The sequence below is a fragment of the Lissotriton vulgaris genome, chromosome 4_1 (genome assembly GCF_964263255.1).
Source record: "Lissotriton vulgaris chromosome 4_1, aLisVul1.2, whole genome shotgun sequence".
In the NCBI taxonomy this organism is placed as follows: Eukaryota; Metazoa; Chordata; class Amphibia; order Caudata; family Salamandridae; genus Lissotriton; species Lissotriton vulgaris.
In genome coordinates, this window is record NC_141691.1 from 1,071,361,177 (window position 1) to 1,071,387,007 (window position 25,831).

Genomic DNA, 25,831 nt, shown 5'->3' on the forward strand with positions numbered 1-25,831 from the left:
TTGTGCTGTCTTACGGGACTTGTAAAATTCCTTTGACAGCCAATCCAATAAACAGCTGTAGACGTCTGTCCCTGACGGAATCCAGGAGCAGGAAGCACCTTCTGCCTGGATTCCACAAGTTGGGGATCTCATTTGGGAAAGGATTGTGGTAAAGAAGGAAACAAGCCCATCATACCAAGCACAGGCGCCAGTCCTTAGCATTCAAGGTACAAGAACTGAATATTGCCACCGCTTCCTGGTTCCAAAGACACTCATTTTGCCTCCATTGATCACATCAAGTTACATCAAGTGCCGGATTCTTAACAGTAGGCCACAAAGAGTCCTCAATAGTTGCCTAACTCCTTTTGCCACTGTACAGGAAATTCCTCTGCAGCTTGTGAGCATCATCAACGCTGTTTCTCTGCAGCTGGGTGGGGGGATTTTACCTGAGCATGAACTTCAGTTATTTCCTAACAAGAGGACAAATTCAAGCCACACCACTGACAGGTCTATACTTATTACTGCATCTGCTGCAGGTAATGACCTTTATAGCTAACCAAACCTCCTGGAGTCTAGCAGTTCTCTTCCTGCACATGTGTCTCCTGTTTTTCACACTCCGCCTACATGGGCCTGTGTTTTCTTTTCATGGCTGAAACACACGTATCTGGTCCCTCCTTGGATATATCTTTGAATAACACTTTCCTTGGTTTTTCTATTTCTTTGGATTGGATTTGTTGCTGTTTTCTTCTTGCTAATCAATGGCCATTACTTTCCATAACATTCTGACACAGAACTGGTCGATGAGATGTTAACGCCACACTCCTCTTCACATAAGCTAAAAAGAAACTTGTCCCTTGTGAACATTTCCACTGTTCCAGTAACTGATGGGATTGTGTGGGAAGACGTACCTTATGATATCTTTGGACCGACGGAAATACTGCACATTACTTATGTTTTTCAGGGTTTCAATGGGTGATGTTATCTCACCTGGATTACATTCTGATGATTGGAATGCTGTGAAGGTAAACTCTGTTCTCTTGGAGCTGCCATTTCGAATCTGAGGACATGTATCTAAATTCTACTAGTTATAGTGAAATGTGGTTTTACCATCATTATGGACATCATTATTTACATTGAGCTAGTGTTAAACACACACTTTTTGATTTTATACACAATGGGAACATTGTCCTAATTCCTCACAAGGGAGCTCTAAAACATGTACAGATACATTCATATATTTTTCTGGCTACAATGCATTAGACCCGAAATCTTTTTATTAAAAAACTTGTCCCTACACCAACAAAGAAATATATATATGCTTATACAAGCCAAGCTAATATATACAGACTTGCTTGTTGCACAATTATCCATGAAAGGCTATGAATATTGGAAGGATACCACCAACATGAAATCAATTTGGGGCACCAAACTTTGGCAACTTCAGGGGAAAGACAACTTGTTTCGAGCCTGGTTAATTCTAACACAAATTATTTTTCTGAATGATGCAGTACAGCAGACTGCTTGTCTAGGACTGGCAAACATTTAAGATCCAAATGCACCACACATTTCTCCCACTGCCCGATTTAACAATGGGCAACATTTAACAAATTACACTGAAGAACAATGCAATAGCATGTTACAGAATGGCACATTTAACTCTACACTTTCAGGTTCAAACGGGTGTTTATTGCGGCCAGTGGACACAAATGGCTGTTATACTCGTTTTTTTTAATTCCACACCGGGATTTAAGGCAAGCAGATTCCATCCCTCGTTATTCCCACTCTCAGCACTCAGGTATAGTCACAATCTATTTTGTAAGGAAACTGTGCCAACAATGATTGGAACACTCCATATTGTCTGCAGTAAAACATCTTTCTCTCCTTTCAGAAGACATGGTCGTATCTGGCTTTTAGTTGGGTCCACATTCAAAACAATATATCTATGTCACAAATAATGAAATTTGGAAACTATCACAAATGGAAGCTGCTGTACATTTAAGGCAAATTGAGCAAGATAATTTCGATAAAGTACTTGCTGCTGTTGATAATAGTATTAACACGTTGTCGTCTCGCATTTACAACTTGAATAACAATGTTGTCTGTTATTGATGTTACAAACAGTGATATGTCTTCGTTATACCATGAGCGAAATCAGCTTAGTTCTATCATGCTGTTTAGTAGGACACTTCAGGTCCTCAAAAGTGGCCACTTTCCAAGGCATTACCTATATTCCGCACAGCTATTCTTGCATTTTAATCTGAGATGTAAACAACAACTAATGGCCAAGAAAGACACCACTTGCACAAGGTCACATCTCAAGAAATTAGAACAGCTTCCATTCACAATAGCAGAGACACCTTCTGCAGTGTGGTTAATACATGGCCCAATATCTTTGCTAATTTCAACATTCCAATTCACAGCTCGCACAAAACATTTCCCAGTAGATAGATATGAAGTCCTAGGAGAGAGCTTTATTCATGAGTGGGTCACTTCTGTGAGAAGGTGGCCTGATATGCAGTGCTCACTATTCTAGTGATCACTATGTATCAGTCCAGCAACCCTTATGGTGATTGGTTGTAAGTCAACCTTATAGACCAGCTATCCTAGTAGCGTGGATACGAGCAGTCTAAGGCTAAGACTCTAGAGGGCGTGTTAAGCCAGCTGTTTTCCACACATATACCCCTTGAACACCAAGTGAAAGGACACCACACAAGTGTTATGAAAATAAACAGTGTATTTATTTAGGTCACAACATCCCTGTACTCTTTATGAGGACAGGGTACTAAGCACACAACAAAACTCTTGCAAAAATACTTAAGTTAGCACAATTTACACAGATGCCCGAGGGGCACGGAAAACCATATACTATGGAAGTGGAATGCGAAATTACTAGCAGGTAAGTACTGGACTAATAGGCTTTGAAATCGCTAGGACTTGACTATTGAACCTTCAGGTTACGAATAGGAGGCCAAGGGGACTCGGGTGCAGAGTGTGCACACTCACGCGGGATGCGGGACAAAGTCTATGGAGGCTAGTAATGACACAGTTAGTGTTCTCGGGCGAACCCGACCTGGTAGGAAGAAAACGACAGTGGATCCTGACCCTTGGATAGTGAGGCTATGCTGGGGCACCGAAATGCGAAGTTACCTAGCCCAGGGGCTGCGGCTGCATATGTCTCAAAAGCCGTCTGGAATCCTCGTCGACGAACCAGGAGCCTGAAGAAAAGATGCTGGCAGGCGACCAGTGAAGAGAGTTCGAAGTGATCCAAGCCTGGATCTTGAAGATGGATGACACCTGAAAGCAGAGGGGACCAAGTTCGTGACTACTAGCCAGTAGTCAGGTGGCACCAGGAGGGCACCGGATGGTAGTCACCTCGACTAGGTGAGTGGGCGACGCTGGGCTCTGCAGTCTCACGGACCAGGAGGCGTTGTCGGCGACCAGGATGGAGGTGCGAGCTGTCCCACGATGGATGATGCTGTCGTCGTCGCTGGACCCAGGATTGGGGCAACAAGACTTGGCAAATTCAAGCCCACGCGGTGGACCTAAAATGGCGTCTGGAGTGGACCAGGAGGGTCCGGGGTGCTCCTCTCTTGGAAGGGAGCAAGGGCCAGTCTGGAGCAACCAGACCAGCAGTGGTGATGTCGTCGGGCGTCGTTAGGAAGGCCACAAGCCAGCGGGCTAGTAGCCAAACAACGCGGTGAGCAGCAAAGAGCAGAAGGGCCCCACGCAGATCGTGGAGATGCTGGGAGGCTGAACTTCGGTGCTGGAGCTGCTCAGGGTCGGGGCTTCTCGGACCCCAAAGCACTCACCAGAGGATCCCTCGGCGGTCGTGCTGGAAAGAAGTCGTGCAGTCTTGAAGATGGCCGGTCCCTCGAGGTCTCGTCGCTCCCACGGATCTCAGCTTAGCTGTAGAGGTGGGTAGAGGTCAGAGGTGCCAGGGAAGCCGGTTCTCGTCGAGCTGGTCAGTCGGATTCCGGAGGAAGGACTTGCAGCAGACCGCAGTGTTCTTAAGATGGTGCCTGCGGATGCAGGGTGACTACTCCTTAGCCACAAGGGAGAATCTTGAAGAAGAAATCTTGAAGTCCTTTCGTAGAAAGTCGTGTCTTGATTCCAAAGATGATCTAATTTGGAAGGGGGCCCGCTCCTATCTTTATACTAGGAAAAGGGGCTGACCCGGTGACTAGGTCCTGCCTATGGGCGGGACTAGGAAGGGGGGTGGTTACACCCCTCTCCCATGCCGGACTTTCCCCAGGCCAGGGGCTGGTGTGCCCCTGGAACTGGTTCTAGCCGGCAGATGCGTAGTGAGCACCGGGGTGCCACTCTGCAGTCACCTTCCTGTAAAGCCCTGCCTACCCAGGATACACAAAACCCTGTCTGGGATGGTGCTAGCACCGCCCCGGACAGGAAACCCTTTGTCCAAGCTCCCCTCGCTGGAAGGACTCCCAGCTGTAGGGGGTCAGACTTGTGTCTGTGGTGGCAGTGTCCATTTTGTGGCGCTGAAGCTTCAGTTAACTTTAACAGGGGTTCACAGTTACATACATGTCGTGTCCCTCTAGAAGGGTGGAATGCTAACCCCGTCGCCAGAATTGGCGAGGGGTTAGTATTCCAATTCGTATGACACCTTACTCGACATGTTTTGATAAAGCAATACCAGAGATGGCATTTAACCGCGAGGATTATAATGCACTTAAGAGTATATGGTATGCGTTATCATGGAACAGCTATTAGGACTTGGTTCCGCAAGCTGCAAACGGGCTCAGCTCATGCCAGAGCACCATCTCACACGATTCCAAGCACTCTGCCTTCAGGATTGTCAAGGCCTGCCATAGGAGTGACTGATAGGAATCTATGTGTCCATTTTTAGGGTTAGATATAGGTATACTATATCTAAAGCAAAGGGTGATTACACCACCTTGCCCCAGCTGTCGTGCAGCCAGTTGTGTCAGATTTAGATGGCCATCCAGGGGTGGCATAATACATGCTTCAGCCCCTGGTAGGCCCTGGGTACACCTATGCCCTGAGTTACAGGGTCTGATAAGGTGGCCCAGTACCAATTGGAAATGTACCTAAGGTACATGGAATCCATTTTTACAGAGAGAGCAGTAGGCCTGGGGTCCTGATTGGCAGGGTCCCAGGCCAACTATGTCGTAAACCAGCTAAAACACAGGAAAAAAAAGTTGGGGGCAACCATAGTCAGGAGGTACCTTCCTACACAACCCCCCCTCCCCCCAAACGAAAGGAGATAAGGCTATCCTTGTCCAGGTAAGCCTCTATTACCTAAGTGGCCATATAAGGAAGGACCAGCTCTGGCTTGGTTTCCCCCTGTGTCATGGTCCACTAAGCAACCCCTCACCCTAAGGGTATCTGAGGGTCTCCACCATAGGGAATCTCTGTCTTTGGTGTGTCTTGGGAAAGAAAAAGGCTGATGCTGGGATGGAGTACTGAAGTGAGGCTCCTCTACCTTTGGGCTCAACTTCCTCCAATCACCATCCATCATGTGTGCCTTTCTTTCTTTAGCTGAGATGCACTGTGCTCTCAGGGTCATCCTCTGGCTACCTAAAGCTGGAGGCTGAGTCCCTCTGTTTGGCTTACTGGAGGGACAGGTCAGGTTTGGGGTTTTTAGGCCCCATGTTTGGCTGTGCCCAACAGTGTCCAGCTGTGGGAGGTCCCTAACTACTTTTAAGGGGGATCCCTCAGGAGTCTGATTTATTTTCACTTGGCTAGGTTTACCAGCTTCAGTGATCCTAATCTGTTGATTAAGGAGTTCTGTTGACAGGGGGTCCCTTGGGGTCCACCACTGACCTCCCTGACCTCTTCAGCCCTGGGCTGACTGAGGCAGAGTAGAGAGGGGCAGGTTACCTGCTCTAGACTGTGTCCCACCTTGGAAGGGTCCACTGACACCAGGGGCTCTGCCAGGCTAGGCCTGACTACCTCTGGGGCAGTTCCTTCACAAGGGGTCAGATCAGTTCCCTGAGGAGGCTGATCCTTTCCTAGAGTCTGGTGGGAGGGAGATTTCTCTTCCTCCTCAATGCTCTCTGTCTGAGTGGAGTGATCCATTGTTTCAGGCTTCACAACACTATCTGTTTGAGTGGAGGCTGAGACCATTACAGCCTTGCCAACCTTTTCAGGAGGGCACTCTGTTTGTGTTTGGGCTGTGACTGTCACAGCCCTCCTATCCTGTTCTGGGAAGTCTGTCTGAGCCTGGGCAGTGGCTACCACTGCCCTTCCAACCTTTTCAGGGAGGACTGGTGCTTGGACTGGGGCTGCAGCTATTACTGCCCCACTAACCCTTCTGGATAGGCCTATCATCCTGGAGTGGGTTTCTTCCTCCACCTCAGCCCATGCTGAGAGTTCCAGGTCATTCCCCAGTAAGCAATCTACAGGTAGGTTATCTGTCACTGCCACTCTCATGGGCCCTGTGACATTACCCCAGCTGAGCTTGACTACTGCCATGGGATGCCTTCTTTTCACTCCATGAATGTCTGTCACCTGATAAGTAAAACCAGGGGTCAGTTGAGCAGAGGGGACCAGATGGTCAATCACCATGGTGATGCTGGCCCCTGTGTCTCTGAATGCCTCATCTTTCTGACCATTGACTAGGAGCTCTTGTCTATACTTTCCCAAAATGTGGGGACCAGTAGTGAAGCTGGCAAACCCCATGCCAGTCTCACAGACAAGAGTTGTGTCAGGGGATCTGGCTAGGCCATAATCCACCTGATTGCCCAAAGTAATGCCCACCACATTCTTGGGGGCACTACCACCACCTGGGGGATTACCACTAGTGGTAACAGGAGGTCTGGGAGTATTACCTGAGGGTATGTTTTCCTTATTGCTATTTTTAGGGCAACTGACATCACTTTTGTAATGGCCCACCTGTTTACAGGTATGGCAATAAGGTTTCTTCTGTTCTGAAGGAGTGTTCTGGGACCCACCACCCTTGTTGGAGTTTTGGGGCCCTTGGGAAGTCTTCTCTGTGGATTTATCCCCACCCTTCTCTTGAGGCTTGGTTGATTCCTTCTTTTGGTCACCACCCTGGTTCTTAGGCCTGACCCTGGTTCTGACCCATTTGTCTGCCCTCTTACCCAATTCCTGTGGAGAGGTCAGATCAGAGTCTACCAGGTGCTGGTGTAATAACTGGTTCTGACAATTACTTAAGATTTGCTCCCTCATAATTAGATTGTACAATCATTCAAAATCAGTAACCTTACTACCCAGTAGCCAGCCTTCAAAAGCCTTAGTGGCACAATCAACAAAGTCAGTCCAATCCTGAGACTGAGTTTTCTGGGTGACTCTGAACATCATCCTGTACTGTTCAGTGGTTAAACCAAACCCATCAACCAGTGTATTCTTCAGGACTTGGTCATTGTTAGCATCCTCAACTCTAGTAGTGAGGAGCTTATCACTACCTTTACCTTCAAAGGAGAGCCACAATAGCTGCCCACTGACTTTGGGGAACACCCTGCACAGTGCAGGCCCTCTCCAAAGCAGTTATCCATTTGTGGATGTCATCCCCTTGTTTAAAGGGGGGCACTATCTTACTCAGGTGTCTTGTATCAAAACTCCTGTCCCTATTGCTAGGTATAATGCTGCCACCAGTGGGGTTTGCCCCACTCAATTCCTGCTCTCTAGCAAAGGCAAGTCTCTCTTTGGCCAGGGCAAGTTCTTCCCTTTCAATCCTCAGATTGACTTCCCTCACTTTAGCTTCATACACTCTCCTCTGAGGGGATGTCATCCCTCTGTGAGAAGAGGTTTGCGAGCCATTGGTATGAATAGATATGTTAGAGCCTCTTGAGCGAGACCTAACTCGTCTATCCCCAATGTTAAGCCTGCCTGAGAGTGGCCCTGGGGGTCCCCCAAATCCATTCTCATGCCTGCTTAAGTTGGACCTGGTTAGTCTTCTGACTTCTACCTGTCCCTTGTCTGCCTCCTCCCCTGATAACTCATCCTCATCCTCAGCATCATCTGCCTCCTGGAGGGGATGGTCATGGTTATCAAAGGGACCCTGTAAGGGGGGCATACTCCCATCTGGATGAGAAGAATCTGTGTTGGCAGATCTCCTGGCATCATAAGTCTCTAAGAGACCAATCAGAAAGGGAATTGTAGGGTTAGAACCCTGTTTTAACTTCCTGGATGTGCAGATTTGCCTCATCTCCTGGAAGCTAAGAGCAGCATATCTGGAAGTGACCTGTGGAAGGTCCACAACCACCAGAGAGGTCTCTGAAGACTCTCCGAGGTTAAACATGCTTCTAGTGTGGTGTAAGTGATGCACCTACCTACACTATATGTTTGCCTACTGATCCCTTGCTAAGAGTTGTAGCCAAGGTGCGCTAAGCCTTGAGGAGCTACAACAGCTGGTTCAGTAGAACTCAGAGTATTCTAAGCTAAGTTATATGTACCTGAAGTACTTATGTGATCTTTCACAAGATATTCTTAGGATACGTGTGGTAAAACAACAGCAAGCTCAAATCCCAACCGCTGCTCACCAATGTGAGAAGGTGGCCTGATATGCAGTGCTCACTATTCTAGTGATCACTATGTATCAGTCCAGCAACCCTTATGGTGATTGGTTGTAAGTCAACCTTATAGACCAGCTATCCTAGTAGCGTGGATACGAGCAGTCTAAGGCTAAGACTCTAGAGGGCGTGTTAAGCCAGCTGTTTTCCACACATATACCCCTTGAACACCAAGTGAAAGGACACCACACAAGTGTTATGAAAATAAACAGTGTATTTATTTAGGTCACAACAGCCCTGTACTCTTTATGAGGACAGGGTACTAAGCACACAACAAAACTCTTGCAAAAATACTTAAGTTAGCACAATTTACACAGATGCCCGAGGGGCACGGAAAACCATATACTATGGAAGTGGAATGCGAAATTACTAGCAGGTAAGTACTGGACTAATAGGCTTTGGAATCGCTAGGACTTGACTATTGAACCTTCAGGTTACGAATAGGAGGCCTAGGGGACTCGGGTGCAGAGTGTGCACTCTCATGCGGGATGCGGGACAAAGTCTATGGAGGCTAGTAATGACACAGTTAGTGTTCTCGGGCGAACCCGACCTGGTAGGAAGAAAACGACAGTGGATCCTGACCCTTGGATACTGAGGCTATGCTGGGGCACCGAAATGCCGAAGTTACCTAGCCCAGGGGCTGCGGCTGCATATGTCTCAAAAGACGTCGGGAATCCTCGTCGACGAACCAGGAGCCTGAAGAAAAGATGCTGGCAGGCGACCAGTGAAGAGAGTTCGAAGTGATCCAAGCCTGGATCTTGAAGATGGATGACACCTGAAAGCAGAGGGGACCAAGTTCGTGACTACTAGCCAGTAGTCAGGTGGTACCAGGAGGGCACCGGATGGTAGTCACCTCGACTAGGTGAGTGGGCGACGCTGGGCTCTGCAGTCTCACGGACCAGGAGGCGTTGTCGGCGACCAGGATGGAGGTGCGAGCTGTCCCACGATGGATGATGCTGTCGTCGTCGCTGGACCCAGTATTGGGGCAACAAGACTTGGCAAATTCAAGCCCACGCGGTGGACCTAAAATGGCGTCTGGAGTGGACCAGGAGGGTCCGGGGTGCTCCTCTCTTGGAAGGGAGCAAGGGCCAGTCTGGAGCAACCAGACCAACAGTGGTGATGTCGTCGGGCGTCGTTAGGAAGGCCACAAGCCAGCGGGCTAGTAGCCAAACAACGCGGTGAGCAGCAAAGAGCAGAAGGGCCCCACGCAGATCGTGGAGATGCTGGGAGGCTGAACTTCGGTGCTGGAGCTGCTCAGGGTCGGGGCTTCTCGGACCCCAAAGCACTCACCAGAGGATCCCTCGGCGGTCGTGCTGGAAAGAAGTCGTGCAGTCTTGAAGATGGCCGGTCCCTCGAGGTCTCGTCGCACCCGCGGATCTCAGCTTAGCTGTAGAGGTGGGTAGAGGTCAGAGGTGCCAGGGAAGCCGGTTCTCGTCGAGCTGGTCAGTCGGATTCCGGAGGAAGGACTTGCAGCAGACCGCAGTGTTCTTAAGATGGTGCCTGCGGATGCAGGGTGACTACTCCTTAGCCACAAGGGAGAATCTTGAAGAAGAAATCTTGAAGTCCTTTCCTAGAAAGTCGTGTCTTGATTCCAAAGATGATCTAATTTGGAAGGGGGCCCGCTCCTATCTTTTGTTTTGGAAAACCTTTATTTAACAGTATGTGCAGACAAATACGGGCCTACAACCCTCAGGCCGGCCTCGACAATAAAGGGCACATCAGCAAGCAATAACTCGGCAGCATATCAGGACAATCACGAAGAGATCAGGTTACATTATACGAAATTTTGCCGCCAAGCGCCAGGATGATGAGGTTTAATTTTCTAAAGTTTTGAAATAAGTCCATAGCAACAGGTCTGGAAGGATCCGAATCAGAGCAATGCAATTAGGACTACAGTGGGCAGCGATCTTAAGAAGGGTCAGCAAGCTTTATCAATAAGGTAATTAATCGCACTCAATGAAATCAGGATTGATAAAAAAAAAACACATCTCATGACGCTCTCCAAGCACTACCCAAAAGTACCCACTCCTCCCACAGACCCAAGAAATAGGAAAGAAAGGAACAAGCTAGAAAGATAAAGAATAGAAAGGGAGAAGAGAGAAAGAGATGAGAAAGAAAGAAAAAGGAGACCCATAGAAATAAAAAACCAACAAGAAATTATACCCCCCACCCTACACGCATGCAGAGGCTACGGCCTACCCCCCCCTAGCAGTGTGTCTGTCGCCCCAGAAGAAAACCCGAAATGTAGAAGAAGAAAAAGAGAAGAAAAAGAAATAGAGTGTCACGGTTGATCGGAGGAGGGCCAAGGATCTAATCAAAGCAAGCAAAATCGTTACCCGCGGTCACCCAACCCCAGGCCCCAACCTAACACCCAGGCTGCATGTACCTCCGACAGTCACAAGTCCCAGTCCCAGCATTATACGTTCCACTGTGCAACAAGAAAATCCCCCTCCTCAGCCTTGGCCCCTTCGAATCCACAGTCCAACTGAAGTCAAGTGCAATACAGCCAGCCCAGACGGAATGAACCACCATGAAGTCCGTTGCAGAAGTCGAGGTGCAGGAGACAAGTCAAGCCGGAGTGAAGCACAATAATAAGGGACCGAGGAATGCACCGCTGCCATGCCACGGCTAGAGCAGCAGGGAGCAGGACGATGTACAAACTCCAAAGTAGCGGCCGGCCGATGTGCAGAAAGCCAGTCCAGGAGGACGCTCAGAAACGTGGCACCAAAGGACAAAGGAGATAAGCAAACTTGCAACTGAGGCACGAGCTCCGGCCGCGTCAGGGGAGCAGCGTTGTCAGACTCCTCCTGAGCAGAATCAAAGAGTACCGCAGCGGGCATTGAGACCCGTCCCCCCGGCACTGTCACATACCTCAACTCAGGAGATCCACCGACAGCCGGCTGAAGATGTGGCTTAACATGCCGCACTGGAGAATCACCATGGCCAGCTGAAAAAGGCCCATCAAACCGGTCCCCCAGACCAGTAGCAAAGTCGCGGAAGGCTAACCGCAGGTCCTCCAGCGCAGCTAGGATATCGCGGAGCCCCAGCGGTGGATCAAGGATGGAGGGTGCTGTACCGTCCGCCATCTTAGGCAGGCAACCATCAAGCGCCCCGGGAAGCAGGCCCCCTTCACCAGCCATCGGTATCTGGAGCGTGATGTCACTCTGTGGGGCCCTGGTGGTACAGGAAACGTGGGGGCAGCCGGTCGTGGAGAGGCTCCAAAGACAGAAGAAACTGTGGTGCAGGGAAACCCACCGGCAGGATCAGGGCGTCTGATGCGGAAGATGGCGGCCGCTGCTGAAGGCTGCTACAAAGAAGCAATCCCGGCCCTTCAGCTGGGCCGGGATACATTAACCGGGAGCCTGATACTATGTTGCGAGCGAGTCGCGTTGGGCAGCCGAGCAAGGGAAGGGCTGCTGTAAGAATTGCAGCTCCGCGCTCCAGGTCCGGTGCCCCGGCTCCTCCCTCACCGCAGCGGCCGCTGCTGTCGTTGTCGCCGCCGGCCGTCCCCACCAAACAATAGCCCGGCTGCTCCCTCTTGAAGGGCCGAAATGGAAACCGGGGCTCAACTCCACCGGGAAAGCTCCGATCGCGACCGGAGCTGCAGCAACGTGGTCAGGAGCCGAGCGCAGGCAAGCGTCGGGCTCGGAGGCACAGGATTCTTGCCAGGATATCGGCGAAGGGCGCAAGGGTCGGCGGAGCCGACGGGCTAGGCGGCCATCTCGGCTGCCGGCTAGGCTCCTCCTCCCCGCTCCTATCTTTATACTAGGAAAAGGGGCTGACCCGGTGACTAGGTCCTGCCTATGGGTGGGACTAGGAAGGGGGGTGGTTACACCCCTCTCCCATGCCGGACTTTCCCCAGGCCAGGGGCTGGTGTGCCCCTGGAACTGGTTCTAGCCGGCAGATGCGTAGTGAGCACCGGGGTGCCACTCTGCAGTCACCTTCCTGTAAAGCCCTGCCTACCCAGGATACACAAAACCCTGTCTGGGATGGTGCTAGCACCGCCCCGGACAGGAAACCCTTTGTCCAAGCTCCCCTCGCTGGAAGGACTCCCAGCTGTAGGGGGTCAGACTCGTGTCTGTGGTGGCAGCGTCCATTTTGTGGCGCTGAGGTTTCAGTTAACTTTAACCGGGGTTCACAGTTACATACATGTCGTGTCCCTCTAGAAGGGTGGAATGCTAACCCCGTCGCCAGAATTGGCGAGGGGTTAGTATTCCAATTCGTATGACACCTTACTCGACATGTTTTGATAAAGCAATACCAGAGATGGCATTTAACCGCGAGGATTATAATGCACTTAAGAGTATATGGTATGCGTTATCATGGAACAGCTATTAGGACTTGGTCCCGCAAGCTGCAAACGGGCTCAGCTCATGCCAGAGCACCATCTCACACGATTCCAAGCACTCTGCCTTCAGGATTGTCAAGGCCTGCCATAGGAGTGACTGATAGGAAACTGTGTGTCCATTTTTAGGGTTAGATATAGGTATACTATATCTAAAGCAAAGGGTGATTACACCACCTTGCCTCAGCTGTCGTGCAGCCAGTTGTGTCAGATTTAGATGGCCATCCAGGGGTGGCATAATACTTGCTTCAGCCCCTGGTAGGCCCTGGGTACACCTATGCCCTGAGTTACAGGGTCTGATAAGGTGGCCCAGTACCAATTGGAAATGTACCTAAGGTACATGGAATCCATTTTTACAGAAAGAGCAGTAGGCCTGGGGTCCTGATTGGCAGGGTCCCAGGCCAACTATGTCGTAAACCAGCTAAAACACAGGGAAAAAAAAGTTGGGGGCAACCATAGTCAGGAGGTACCTTCCTACAACTTCCATTTTCTTATCAATGTGAGCAGGCTGGGGAAGAGTTATTCCAAACTGGAAACAAATGTGACTCTTCTGTTGGGCACTCATTTGTCTGTAAACAAGTTACCATTCATAGCGCATGCAATGCTTTGGTAGCAAATTTGGCCTCTTTCCCAAACTGAATACCTACCCCTTTTTATTCTCTACATCACTGTCCTTTCAAATGGAAGCTATTTAATGTTAAGTGCCCAAGAGAGGTGTGACATGAAGACCAGGGTCCCATATATTTTATTGTCTCCCTGACAGCGACCTGCTGCAATAATGTGCTCTTTCCATCTATGCATTTGGTCTCTGATAGTTCATTGTGATCTTCAATTCCAACTTTGAAGGCAGACTTTAACAAGCTGAGCCGACTCAAAGCCTCAGTGTTTCAAAAAGATGTGGCATTAACATCTGCCTGAGAAACTTTTGAACGGAGGGTTGCAAGGACATCCAATGAAATACAGTACTTGTTGAACATAAATCTTCCATTATACTTCGGCAAGCTTGCACATCGAATCTTTAATGCTTCCAATGCTGCCAGTATAGCACACTTGTAAAAAAAATAATAATCAGGACTGACTTAGTCAGTTTTTTTGAGTAATACCTGCATTCACCCTTTCATCATTTTACATTGTGGTCAGGTTTACCATCTCATTATATTTCAGTATGTTCGGGGCATAGCTTTGCTATTGTTCCTGATTTGTGGCATGTTGGTCCTATTTTTATTATTCTGCAATGGATGTTCTGTTTTGAATCCCATTGATACTGGAATTACCACTGGTCCAGTTGTGTCATGAGTTCATGATACAACTCTTTGGAGTCAGTTTGCTCCAGGAACTGAAGACTGCCTTCTCATTGTCATTCTGACCCGCCTGGTTCACCAACGCACAACCTGTTTTTCATTGCCTATGGTGTCCTTTCGAATGGACACTAGATGTATGCCTGGTTCTTCACTTGCCTTATCCTGTGGACATTAACCTGTTGATGAGTCCGATAAAGACCCATTTTCGGAGTTGTCCATGAACTTCCGTATGCTTCATGATTAGGCTGTCCGGAATTCAGTTAAAACCCGACTCTGCCCGATAATACACTACCGGATCAAAATCAGCTGACTCGGTTTAAACCGAGTGTCACTGATTTGCATAGTTGTTGCCCCGTTGTTGCACCATTTGGCCACTTGATGGAGCCATATCCTTACAATGTGAATGTGAGCTTTAAAAATACTTACTTTGTCTGAATGGGCGTGCAGCGGCTACCCTTTATCTTAAAGGCGCATTAAGACAAATCTCGGGGGAGTGGGGGGACACGCATTTTGTCTGTCAAGTGATTACGCTCTTCGTGGGAATACAGGCAAGTGGTAAACAGAAAGAGCAGCACATGAACTGACAGGCCCTTCGGAGCTGGGGCAGGTGGAAAGGGGGAGACCCGTGAGCTCAAGCAGGGCAGGCGTCAGGCCATGGTAAACACAGGACGAGTGGAAAAATGTGACAAGTGGCAGTGAGTGTGACAGCAAGTGGCAGAATATGCATGGTCTGAGGAGAGAGGGACACGACCGTTGTTGCCCCGAGAGCGGGCAGCACAGGAGATACCTGTGAGGGGGTGTCAAGGATGTCCCACGCCAGGCAGCGTGAACCCCAGCAACAGCAATGTAAACACTCAGAATGTGGGTTCCACCCCTGGGCGAGGTGGTCACGGTGTCAAGTAATTGTAGCGCGGGGGATCATGGCTGTTAAACAGATTTGGGCGAGGTCATGGCTGTCAGGGAAGTCTGGCGGGCGGCGGCAGCGACACTCTAAAGGACAGACACACAGCCAGGCATGCATGCATGTGGGGTGGAGGCCTGGCTGTAACCCCACGCAGCATAGTCACCACATGTCAAGCCTCTGAGGAGAGGGCCATGACAGCCGCGCCACTCAGTGTGAGCAGCATAGGACCAGGGGCATACCAGGCGCGTCTGTGGCGAGAAGGGTCGGGGTGTTTTATGCCCGAGAAGTGTGGGGCGCGGGCAATAACTGCTGCATCCAGAGGAACAATGGAGTGGGACATGCACGTGCTGCACGCCGAGCCCCCATCTCCCCTCGGTGCAAGGGGGAGGCGAACTAATGTACACACCATGCAGCCAGCACACAACACACTGCGCTGCCTGTTTGGGGCCACATACGGACTCAGTGGTGACGGGCAGCCTGAGTCCTTAAGCGTGGGCCCCTCACGGGCCCCTTCTATCCCCCGGAACCAGAGTCTGGTGTGCTGCAGCCCCGCTCCACTCTATGGGGCAATAATAAAAAAATTTAAAAAAAATGTATCTTTCTGATAGCGAAGCAGCCAAACAGACTGCAGGGACGGATGCCGCAGAGGTACATTCTTCGTGAAAGCATTGCCGCTGTGAGCTGGTTGCTCCTCTGAATCCTTTCATTAGCATTCCTGATTAAATCACGCAGTTCCTCATTCCTGCTCCCAGCATGAGGCAAGGCAGATGGATGAGTGCCGGGGGTCCCTTTACTATTCACACTCAGGCTAATCCCCAAACCACCCACAGGTGAAATTGTCATGCAAACTAGCTGGCTAAACACAGGCTGGGCTCTCCCGGCTCCCCTCTAAACACCACACTGTTTGCCCTATTATTAGATAAAACCTCCCAGAGGAGAATGCGCCACTCTGAGATTTACTGTTTAGATTTACTGTTGGTTGTGGTTTTAAAACACGTAATCCCGCAGTAATTGCTTTTCTGAATGAAGAGGTAGATGGATTTGCACTAAGAAAGCTGCCCGGGACAGGCAAATCTTTAAATTATTACTTTGCTCCCATTAAAATAATGTCCCGTACCCTCAAAGATGAAGAGTCTTTTCCAGGCAGCTCATCACCGGGTTGACTTCTTGGTTTAGGGCTGTTAATTGATTCAGCACCTGTGGTTTTCTTTCTTGTGGGGTCATTTTACATTGAGGTATCACTGAATGCCGTGTTTTCACTGAATTCAATTAATTCTTTAATTTGAAACGCAAAAACAAAACTATCCAGTTATTTCATTCATTCAAAATTGGGAATATTTGAGATTATTGCCGGAGTCTCCCAAAAGAAGTGAACCGAAGGTATCAGAGCACTTTACATGAGCACCAGTTGCATTACAACCTCTTCTGACATTGGACACCCCTAGGGCCAGCGCAACCCCAGGCCCCCTTGCCTGGCTCACGTGGGGGGGAGAGGAGCTGTTGTAGTCTGGCATCCGTCTTACTGCAGCCGCACCCGAGTAACTCCCAGGTCTTTAAAAGACCATTTAGTTAACGAGGCCTTGTTGTTCTTTCACCCCTTCGAGGAGCCCCTGCAACTTCACTCTGCCAATTGTTTGAAGAATTAGCCCCCACTCCCCCGAAATGTTTTCTTAGGCCCCCTCCCCCCCCCCCCCAATTTTTGGCACTAGTTGCGCCCTTCGATTTTCTTGGTGCACTCGATATGTCTGTCTACGGTCTTTCGTGGATGTATGGGTCAATTCACTCAGTTTGTCCTGTTTGGCTTTTGAAATAAAATGCACAAAAACACTGGAAGTAAAACAGATGGCCTTACAGAGCCAGGAAGTGCTTACAATTAAAACAAACACGAAGAAATACATGTAATTAATTTCTATGCTTTGGAAAAGTGCTGGGTAGTCTGTGTAGGCGGGGACTGGAGGACGCACATGGATCTGGTCACCTCTTGTTAGCAGGAGTGCTGACATGGGTTGCTCTGTGCCACAGTGATGATTTCTGGCACCCCAGTATGTCAGGGAACCCCTTTAGCAGGCGCTGTACGGGGCTCAAGGTCCTGCAGGGTATCCTATGGTAGCTTTTTGGTTTTTCATGGTTAAATGACGGGAGAGCCTCAGCAAGTTCTTCTAACCCAAGGCAGGCCCAGGAGTAACAAATCAGTGCCAGATTTTCTGTGTGCACTGACCATGTTAAGGAGTTCCAGTTATAATTGGTGTGTGAATTTTTGCTACATAGCTATCATGAAAATCTGGCATGTATTATTATTACGTTTTTAGGGGGTAGTGTTTTATATAGCGCCAACAAGAGCCAGAGATATCAGAGCGCTTTACATGAGCACCAGTTGCATTGCAAACCTCTTCTGACCCTGCATCTTCACTCTGCAGATTGCTGGAAGAATTACCAACCCCCAACCCCCCGAAATTTGTATTAGCGCACAACCTCCTCGAAATTTGGCTCTAGTTGCGCCTCTGCCCATCTCAAAAGAAATGGGGATATTTTTCTGGTTATAGATGGCACTAACCCATGGGCGTATGAATTGAAAGGCACAGCTTTTTTTGTAATTAAAGCAGCATTTGGTATATTTCAGTGTGAACTGCTCCCACAAGGCTTATAAAACGATTGCTTCATCTTAGCGCACACACAATGATTTCATGACATAACCGCTACCACTAGTCACTATGATCTGGGTACTCAGTTGAACTCCATCATCATTGTCTGACAAACAAAAAGCGCAAATCTGAAAAAAATCTTGCTAGTGCTGTAGCAATAATGTAAAATGAAAACAAACAGTAAATCCCCACCACTTCTGAATTATGTTGTGAGTTAACGATAATAATGTAAAGCCCGTCTGCATACATTTGTATGCCTAGTGAATGTGGAGACAATATCCTTCATCTTCAAAATCCCTTTGGTCAGTTGGCGTCACTCACTTTGCGCATTCATTGAACGTCGAAGATGAATGTTACACCCCATTACTTTCAAACATCACTAGCTACCACTGAGGGAAAGAGACTGGATTTTAGTTCACTGAGAAAACCCTACTGAAATCATGGTATCTTTGGCATAAGCATGAATCTACTGTCCAGAGAAACATGCGATACGTTCTAGCAGTACCCAAAAACATTAAAGTTAAGAACACATTACAAGATACATCCAGAACCAATTTTAAAAAAAGCATAAAATGGATTCTTATGCTATGCCGCAAATATGTGTTCTTCAATTTCACCAATTGGTTGGCAGCCTGTTTAGTGGCATCGTTATTTTCTCAATAGTATGTAACCGGTTTTTAAGTGTTTTTTTAATTGATCTAGTTTGCGCAGAGCAACATGCCTCGCAGAATAAAGACGGCAGAAGATTATGTGCTGTAAAACAAAGATTTCATGGTTGAAGAAGTGCGTGGGCAAAAGATATCCCAATAGTAACTGGGAAGACTGCAAGCCGAATTGCTGAACATCTTGACACCAAGACCCGCTTGAAATTGAAAGAACCACCTAATAGTGACAGCTTATGCCAGATGTCACTTGCTCAGACAATGACACGCTTCAAATGAAAACGTGAAAGGGAATTTTCTCTGAACTTTGAAAAGTACAGCTTCATTTTTGCTGCTTTAATACCTCTGAGGCCATATGCATCCAGTTCAACGCATATGTTGCAGAACCTGGCCCAGAGATGTCAACCTTGAGGTGCACCAGTACTGGCATGGAAAGCCACGTTAGTTGCCAGAGTTGGCAAATTGTGTACTGGCTGTTTTGGCGTTGCCAATCTCAAGTGCCAATGTCGAGAGAGCCTTTTCACAAATAAAAGTATACATGGGAAGGAAAGAGAGAGCGCGAATGACCAAAGAATCACTGAAGAAATATTGTATGGTGTACTACAATAAATTTGACTTGTAAAAATTAATTTGGCCCTCATATACACTGTACGTACACTGTCATATACCATGCATCAATGAAGAAAGCCAGCAATAATAAAAGCAAAGTGTTCCATAAACACCGGTAAAACACTGTTTCCATTGTTTTTTATGGCACGAAAATGAGTAACCACTGAAAAGCACTGTTTTTTTTAGGTATTGAAATCACTGGAAAACACTGACAAAACACCACCAGAATTTACCAAAAATAGAAACTGAAAACAGGAAAACCTATTCATGATGCAAAGTATGAGCCACTCCCGCAGTGGAAGATGGGTGCTTCAGCACAAAGAATACCGTACTCTGGCTCAAATAACATGGATAGTGGTATCCAAGCCTCTTCCTCAGCATCGGCTGATAGCTAGAATCATATTTGTTGTTTGAAGCTTTTGAATGGGGCGATTGCGGAATCATCGTCTGCAGAGAAGGAATCTGTTCTGGATTCAGTAAACCTTGATCTTGTGGAAGAAATCTTGGGTGCCTCCGGCTCACCGTAATTTGCCCACATTTTCAAAATGTTGACATTAAATTTTTTATTATGATTATAATTTTTTTGCATGACATGCTTTTTAGCATTGTATTGACTTTGCTCAACCAGTGCTTTTAATATTTTGTTAGCCGCTAAGTTACTTTACTGACCAAGGAGGAGGTGTAATGATTTCCTTTTTGGGCCCACTTTGGTTCTTCCTTAGTTGTACAGATTAGCTGTCTTAGGCTGCTTCTGCTTCGCACAGCCACAAATAACACATTTCTTTTTGTGACATGATAATATTTTAGAGATACGCTGCACATATTTGTTATTCAGTGATTCTTCTTGGGATTTAGTCTGAACATTTCATACAAGGTTGAACAACATGGTATACGGTTTTCTTGTGCCTGGTCAGCAACATCTGTGAACATTTTTAGACATACCACAGTAGCACAACTGCAGTTTTCCAACACAGTAGCTCCTATCATATGAACAGTGTCTACCCCCACGGGCAGAGAACATAATTTCTGCAGAGAGACCAGTTCTGGAACAGAAGCAGCAGCCTGTTGGAAACTGAGTTTACCTCTATGAATCAGACCACCTAACTACACATACCAGGTATGGGAGCCAGTGCTAATACCAGAGATCACTAATATATCCCTGTGTTCATATTGTGAGGGTAGTCCAAGCTAGATATGTTAGTCACTGTGGTTGGGTTGTTCATTGTTTACAGCCTGCCAGGAATGTTGATTATGTTGCTTAGTTGTATTTGTTTACTAATCACAGCACACTTGCTTGAAAATAGACTACAATAGTTTCAGTAATAAAATTGTAAACTTCCTTTGTGTCTTTCAGGTATGGACATGTGTGAGTGAGAAACAAAAGGCAATGATCTGTTTCCACGGTTCCATTGGGGACTAGGAGTTCATGTTCTAGGTTTACAGACATCGCCTGCCACTCTGGGAAGGTTAGGAGTTCAGGTGAGGTACTGTGAGCTAGTTGGATCTGCTCCTACATGTACTATTTTGGTAGAGAGACTCAGTTCCTATATTCTAACATCCTGTTCTCCCAAGGCACAGTTCTGCTCCCAAGCAGAATCCCTGCAACACTCTCTGAAGCAAGCCTATGTGGTTGGTTCACTGAATGGTTGACTTAGGAAAGGCATGCAGTGGGCTGAAAGAAGACAATAAAACATTGCATGTGCTCTATCCAGAAATAGATGATTGGTCTGAAAGGGTAATGCTAGCTTGTATGTTCTAGTCCAGCACACACAAGACTTAAATCTTTACTTTTGCTGGCTATGGGCCTGATTAGGATGGTGGTTGGACGTAACATCCTGGTGGGAAACAGGACCCCCTGACAAGCTGTTGGCGGTCCCGCACCCTGAATCACAAGGCCACCGCCTTCAAGGCGGACGCAAAGTGTATATTTTGTATTGCGGCAAGTGCTGCGGGTTGCAACACACGCCGCAGTACAAAATATGCACCCTGTGCATATCCTTTCACTATGTAGAAGGCACAATGCGGTGCCTGCCACATGGTGCAGGGATGTGTTGGTATCGCCAGGGGCCATGTAGTAGGGTCAGGGAGGCCAATTCCTGCTACACCGGCAGCTGGTGGCAGACTGCAGAAGGACTTGGGACCTCAAGGACAGAGAACACAAGACACACCCGGTGCAACACACACTCCTACACATGGGGACAGGTGGGCATCTATAAACGTGGATCTATAAATCCATTATGAAACTCACACGCACACCACTGACACGACTGGGACTCCCTGGGAGGAGGAGTTTGACCGAGCCCTCCATGACAAAGAGTGGCTCACAGCCCTAGAACACCACAAAAAAGTGTCCCGCAACCAAAGATTCAAAAATATCAAGTTTAGCATTCTACCCCGCAATTACCTCACGCCGGCGCGACACAATTCGACTGCCAACGCTGCCACACTCCTGATGCCCCATTTATTCACATGTTTTGGACATGCCCCACGCTAAAAGCTTTCTGGGCACAGTGCACACTGCAATACAAGAAGTCACGGACCTGACAGAACTTCACACATGGGAGCAGTAGCGGTCGGCAGTAGGTGTTTCTGTAGGGCGGTGACGTGGGCAGGAGGAGGGGCAGGGTGGGGGGAAATAATGTATGGATTACGGAGTTTTACAGGTAAGTAAACATTTCAAAAAATAAAACAAATTTCGTTGCGCACACTGCATCACCAAATGTGATGCAGTGTGCGCAACAAAATTCGTTTTATTTATTTATATGTTTACTTACCTGTAAAACTCCGTAATCCATACATTATTTCCCCCCACCCTGCCCCTCCTCCTGCCCACGTCACCGCCCTACAGAAACACCTACTGCCGACCGCTACTGCATGGGAGGCGTGCGCCCTCGGAATTTTCAAGCGACATAAGAAAAAAAGGTAGAGACCAAATTTGCAACACTAGCCATACTCCTCCCTTAACATAGCATAGCTATGCACTGGCGCTCACCGGGGGCCCCCCAATAACGGCATGGTGGGGGGTGGTCAAGAAATGGGGCGTGGCCGAAGAAGATATAATCAGGCAGGAAGAAGCACAAGCGACAAAACCCCTTATCAATTGAACTGGGCGATGATCCTCCATAACTTCATACAAACACAGGCTACCCACAGGGAAACCCCGCTGGCCACCCAAAGGAACCGGGACCCAATGCACATCGACCCTCACAACACTCCCGCACTAGCTCACCCCTCCAGTGACCCCCAGTAGACCATTCCACCAGCAATGACGGGGACCATTGCCCGTAAATAATGGACCAAAGAGAAGCGACACCCCCTACCCCCCTTCCCAGCCCCCCCCCCCCCATATCTTCCCGAGTTATATATTCCCAGCTCGGTTATGAACATGGATTACCCCCTTTGCACTACCACATTCAGACAATAAAGGTCTAGCAATTGTCATAAGGGACTGGGTGACACAGTAGCCCGCTCAATATCACCTACAAGCATGTTTCCAGCATACCATACATAAGCAGAGCGGCAACCCCCAATCAACGAAAACGCAGCTATCCCATGTTGAAATGTTGGTACCTGATGTAATACACTTTAAAATATACCTGATTGTTGTATAACATGTATGATAACGAAAAAATCCAATAAAAAGGTTTTCCAAAAAAAAACAGGAAAAACATAAAAAGTTCGTATGAGGCCGTTTGCCAACATAGATGGTGGGAAAAAACTGTACAAATGCCAAAATACCACAACCCAACCTCCACCGCTGGGAAAAAAACCCCAAGGAAAATGGTTATTTTGAGAACCATAAATTAAGCTCTATTTTAACTCATTGGCTCTGCTCACCTGCGCGAGTAGGGTTTGACCCAGAATTGGCCAAAGGTTCGGCCCTAAGCTCATTTCCGACTGTGCAAAGCACATGGCCAAAGGTTATGTGCATCAGGAATTGGCCCCCTGCAGCAGGTTGGTCAAAGACTACTATCCCCATTGAGCAAGGTCGAAGGTTCTGCACTGCAGCAGGGCATCCATGTGCAGTGGAGAACAATATTTTCAAGTGAGTTGAAGGTAGTATATCAATAAAAATAAAACTGAAATTCAATGAAAAAAACCTTAAGTTAAAAATTAAGTTGTAGTTATAATTGATTATAACACCGTAACATATGTTTCCAAAACCTCAGAAATCCACAAAAAAAGCCACAGCACAAAGTACAGTTATGGTTACAAATTAAAACCCAAAACCCATGAGTAAGGCTGCAAACAACCACAGCAAAAGTACAGTTATGATACAAATTACAACCGGAAAATCATGGAAATTCATTAGTGAATAGTAGGTATACAATTTATACCTAACAAAACATCCGAATAAAAGCATAACTCGCACACCAAATGCAACGTTTTTACCGGGAAGAAACAGTAACTCAAAGCACAATAACATTCAATAACAAAAGATACTCAAAACAATGCCAAATTCTATACTCTAAAACATATTGTTAATGGTTATGTGATATGTAATCTGAGCTAAATTATCATTTATGACTATTCTAATTACATCTGTTAAATCAAGGGTCTTTTTAGTTTATATTGTAACCATGTTACTTTAAATGTGTGTTTATTTTGTTTATCATTATATGATGTACATCAAGTTAGCACAGTTTAAACTGTCCTTAATTAATGCTGCTAAACCCCCATATGGAGGTATGATTGACAGCAATAGAGGGTCAGTGCTTTCAAATGTTGAGTCATTATTGCTGCTACAGTGTGCAAATTAGATTCGTATTTAACAAAGTATTCTGTTTATGCACATTGCAAGGCCTAGTTGTTTATATACAAGAGACAAAAATGCAACAAATGAAGGAAAAAATGAAAATAACAATAAAGAATATGAAATGCATTTTTGCAGAAATGATGATTGAGATAACAGATAATTTTTTATAAAACTTCTTGATAATTTTATTTTTGGGTTATATTATTCAACTATATACTGGGGAATCATCAAAGCAAATCGCTTTTGCATATGTACCACTACACATGTAAAAGAAACAATTACAGAACACACTCATCTCATTAGACTGTCACTCTTGAAGTACATGTGCCGTTTAAAAAGGAATACAATAATCACAGTTTAAGAAAATATTCCGTTTGGTGGTTGTCAATGGTCACTTACCTTTTTCCATCGGGCTGGAATCCTGGCATCATACATGCAGTCCAATGCATCTCGAAGATTTTCACTCATAATGATAGTCCCATCAATGGCAAGCTTTAGATCGGTCAGTGTACCTCTTACTAGGCTAATCACCCTCTGCATTCTGTCAATTTCCTGGCGAAGAAAGATGTTCATAGGCTGGAAAGGTCCCATCTTTTGCAGTTTGTCTTTCACCTGCAATATGTATGACACACATTTAAACTACAACTGCTGACACGTTGATATGTTTTTATTTGGCTTGTTTTTTTTAATATAACAGTTTTGAAAATATTTACTGTCTGATATAGTCGCTCAATGTGTGTTAGTAATTTAAGTTGAAAACACGTAGGTGCATGTTTTCATTTTATTCATCAAATTGGTTTCTACACATCATTGCATGTATTCTACTTTTTAAAATGGTGCCACCAGTTTGTTTCCATCACTAGTGCTCTCTGCTCAGCATTTTATTTATGAGGGTTATTCATATTTGGGTATATACACACTATTATTCTATACATTATTCAAACATGGTTTTGATGAGGAAGAGTTTAGCAACCTCCTACTTTTAGCACAGATCTTCTGGAATCATTATCGCCTCTTCTTAGTAAGGTAAAAAGAGAGATTGCATATAAAGCAGTGATCAAGTGAATGGAGAGATTTCCGGTCCGATAAAAAGAATAAGAAAACCGCGAGTGAGAATAGTCATATGCCCCAAAGCATCCTCAGTCATGGGCTGTTCATAAACGCAAAGATGTTATGCTGGCACAGAGAAAAGGTATTAGAATTTACGAAGAGCCGGGAGTGACTTTGATCTTGTAATGCCACATCTGAGCTCATTAGATTATATACCCGGCATTGGAAAGTGAGGGTCTTCATGCTCACTCATACTGGCAACTGCAGAGTCTATCTAGAGGGAGAACAGATGTATTAACATGATGATCAAATATGATATCTATGTATATTGATGATGGGCTTTCTTTTATTAAGTTGGATTTTACTTATTTCTTGTGTTGCGCATTTTAGTGGTAAATTCACCAGAAAAAAATATTGGATTTATTGATTGATGAAAAAGAAACATACTGGGGCATATTACCAACAAGTAGCGATATTTATCGCTAAATAGGCTTAGCGACAATTTTTTTATCGCTGAGCATCGTCGGAATTTATTGCTGAGATAACGTGCTATTAGCAATGTTTATCTCCAAAGCGATACATTTTCCGGCGATAGCGGCGAAATCTGTGACTATCGCTGAGAATACAGCGATATTCACGCATTAGCGACGACATGCTCTTAGCCATGTTATCCACCTCCCATTGGATAACATGGCTAAGAACTGGTCTGGGCAGGTGTTAGTATTTGGAGATATTCGCGCTTAGCGTGAATATTTCCATCGCTACGCCTGCCCTGCTAATAGGCGATAGCAATGTTAGCGACTGTTTTCAGTTGCTAACAGTTTGGGGACGCCCACTTTGCATGTCATTAGCGATAAATATTGCTAACATGCAAAGCGGGACCCAAACCGCTCTCTATCACCTGAAAGCTGTCGCTAACTGCTGTTAACGACAGCTTGCTAATAGGGTGATAGAATTATCGCCGCTTAGCGGACGAAAACGGCCGCTAAAGCGGCGAAAATTCCCTATCGCCACCCTTGATAATATGCCCCACAATTCCCTGACTCACCTGCAACCCTTAGTTGCCAAAG

General features: G+C 46.8%; 2 protein-coding genes across 2 annotated transcripts in view; one reads left to right on the forward strand and one right to left on the reverse strand.

The window, feature by feature from the left end:
- Positions 1-25,831, reverse strand: part of DNAH5 (dynein axonemal heavy chain 5) — a 5,605,957-nt gene that overhangs the window by 104,341 nt on the left and 5,475,785 nt on the right. The window contains exon 69 of the mRNA XM_086967405.1: positions 24,111-24,323. Coding sequence (XP_086823531.1) covers positions 24,111-24,323 — 213 coding nt within the window. The remainder of the gene's footprint in view (positions 1-24,110; positions 24,324-25,831) is intronic.
- The window catches only part of LOC147722883 (uncharacterized), a 103,773-nt gene that overhangs the window by 10,833 nt on the left and 67,109 nt on the right, over positions 1-25,831 (forward strand). The window contains exons 5-6 of the mRNA XM_086966588.1: positions 941-1,001; positions 20,310-20,434. Coding sequence (XP_086822714.1) covers positions 941-1,001; positions 20,310-20,375 — 127 coding nt within the window. The 3' untranslated portion in view covers positions 20,376-20,434. The remainder of the gene's footprint in view (positions 1-940; positions 1,002-20,309; positions 20,435-25,831) is intronic.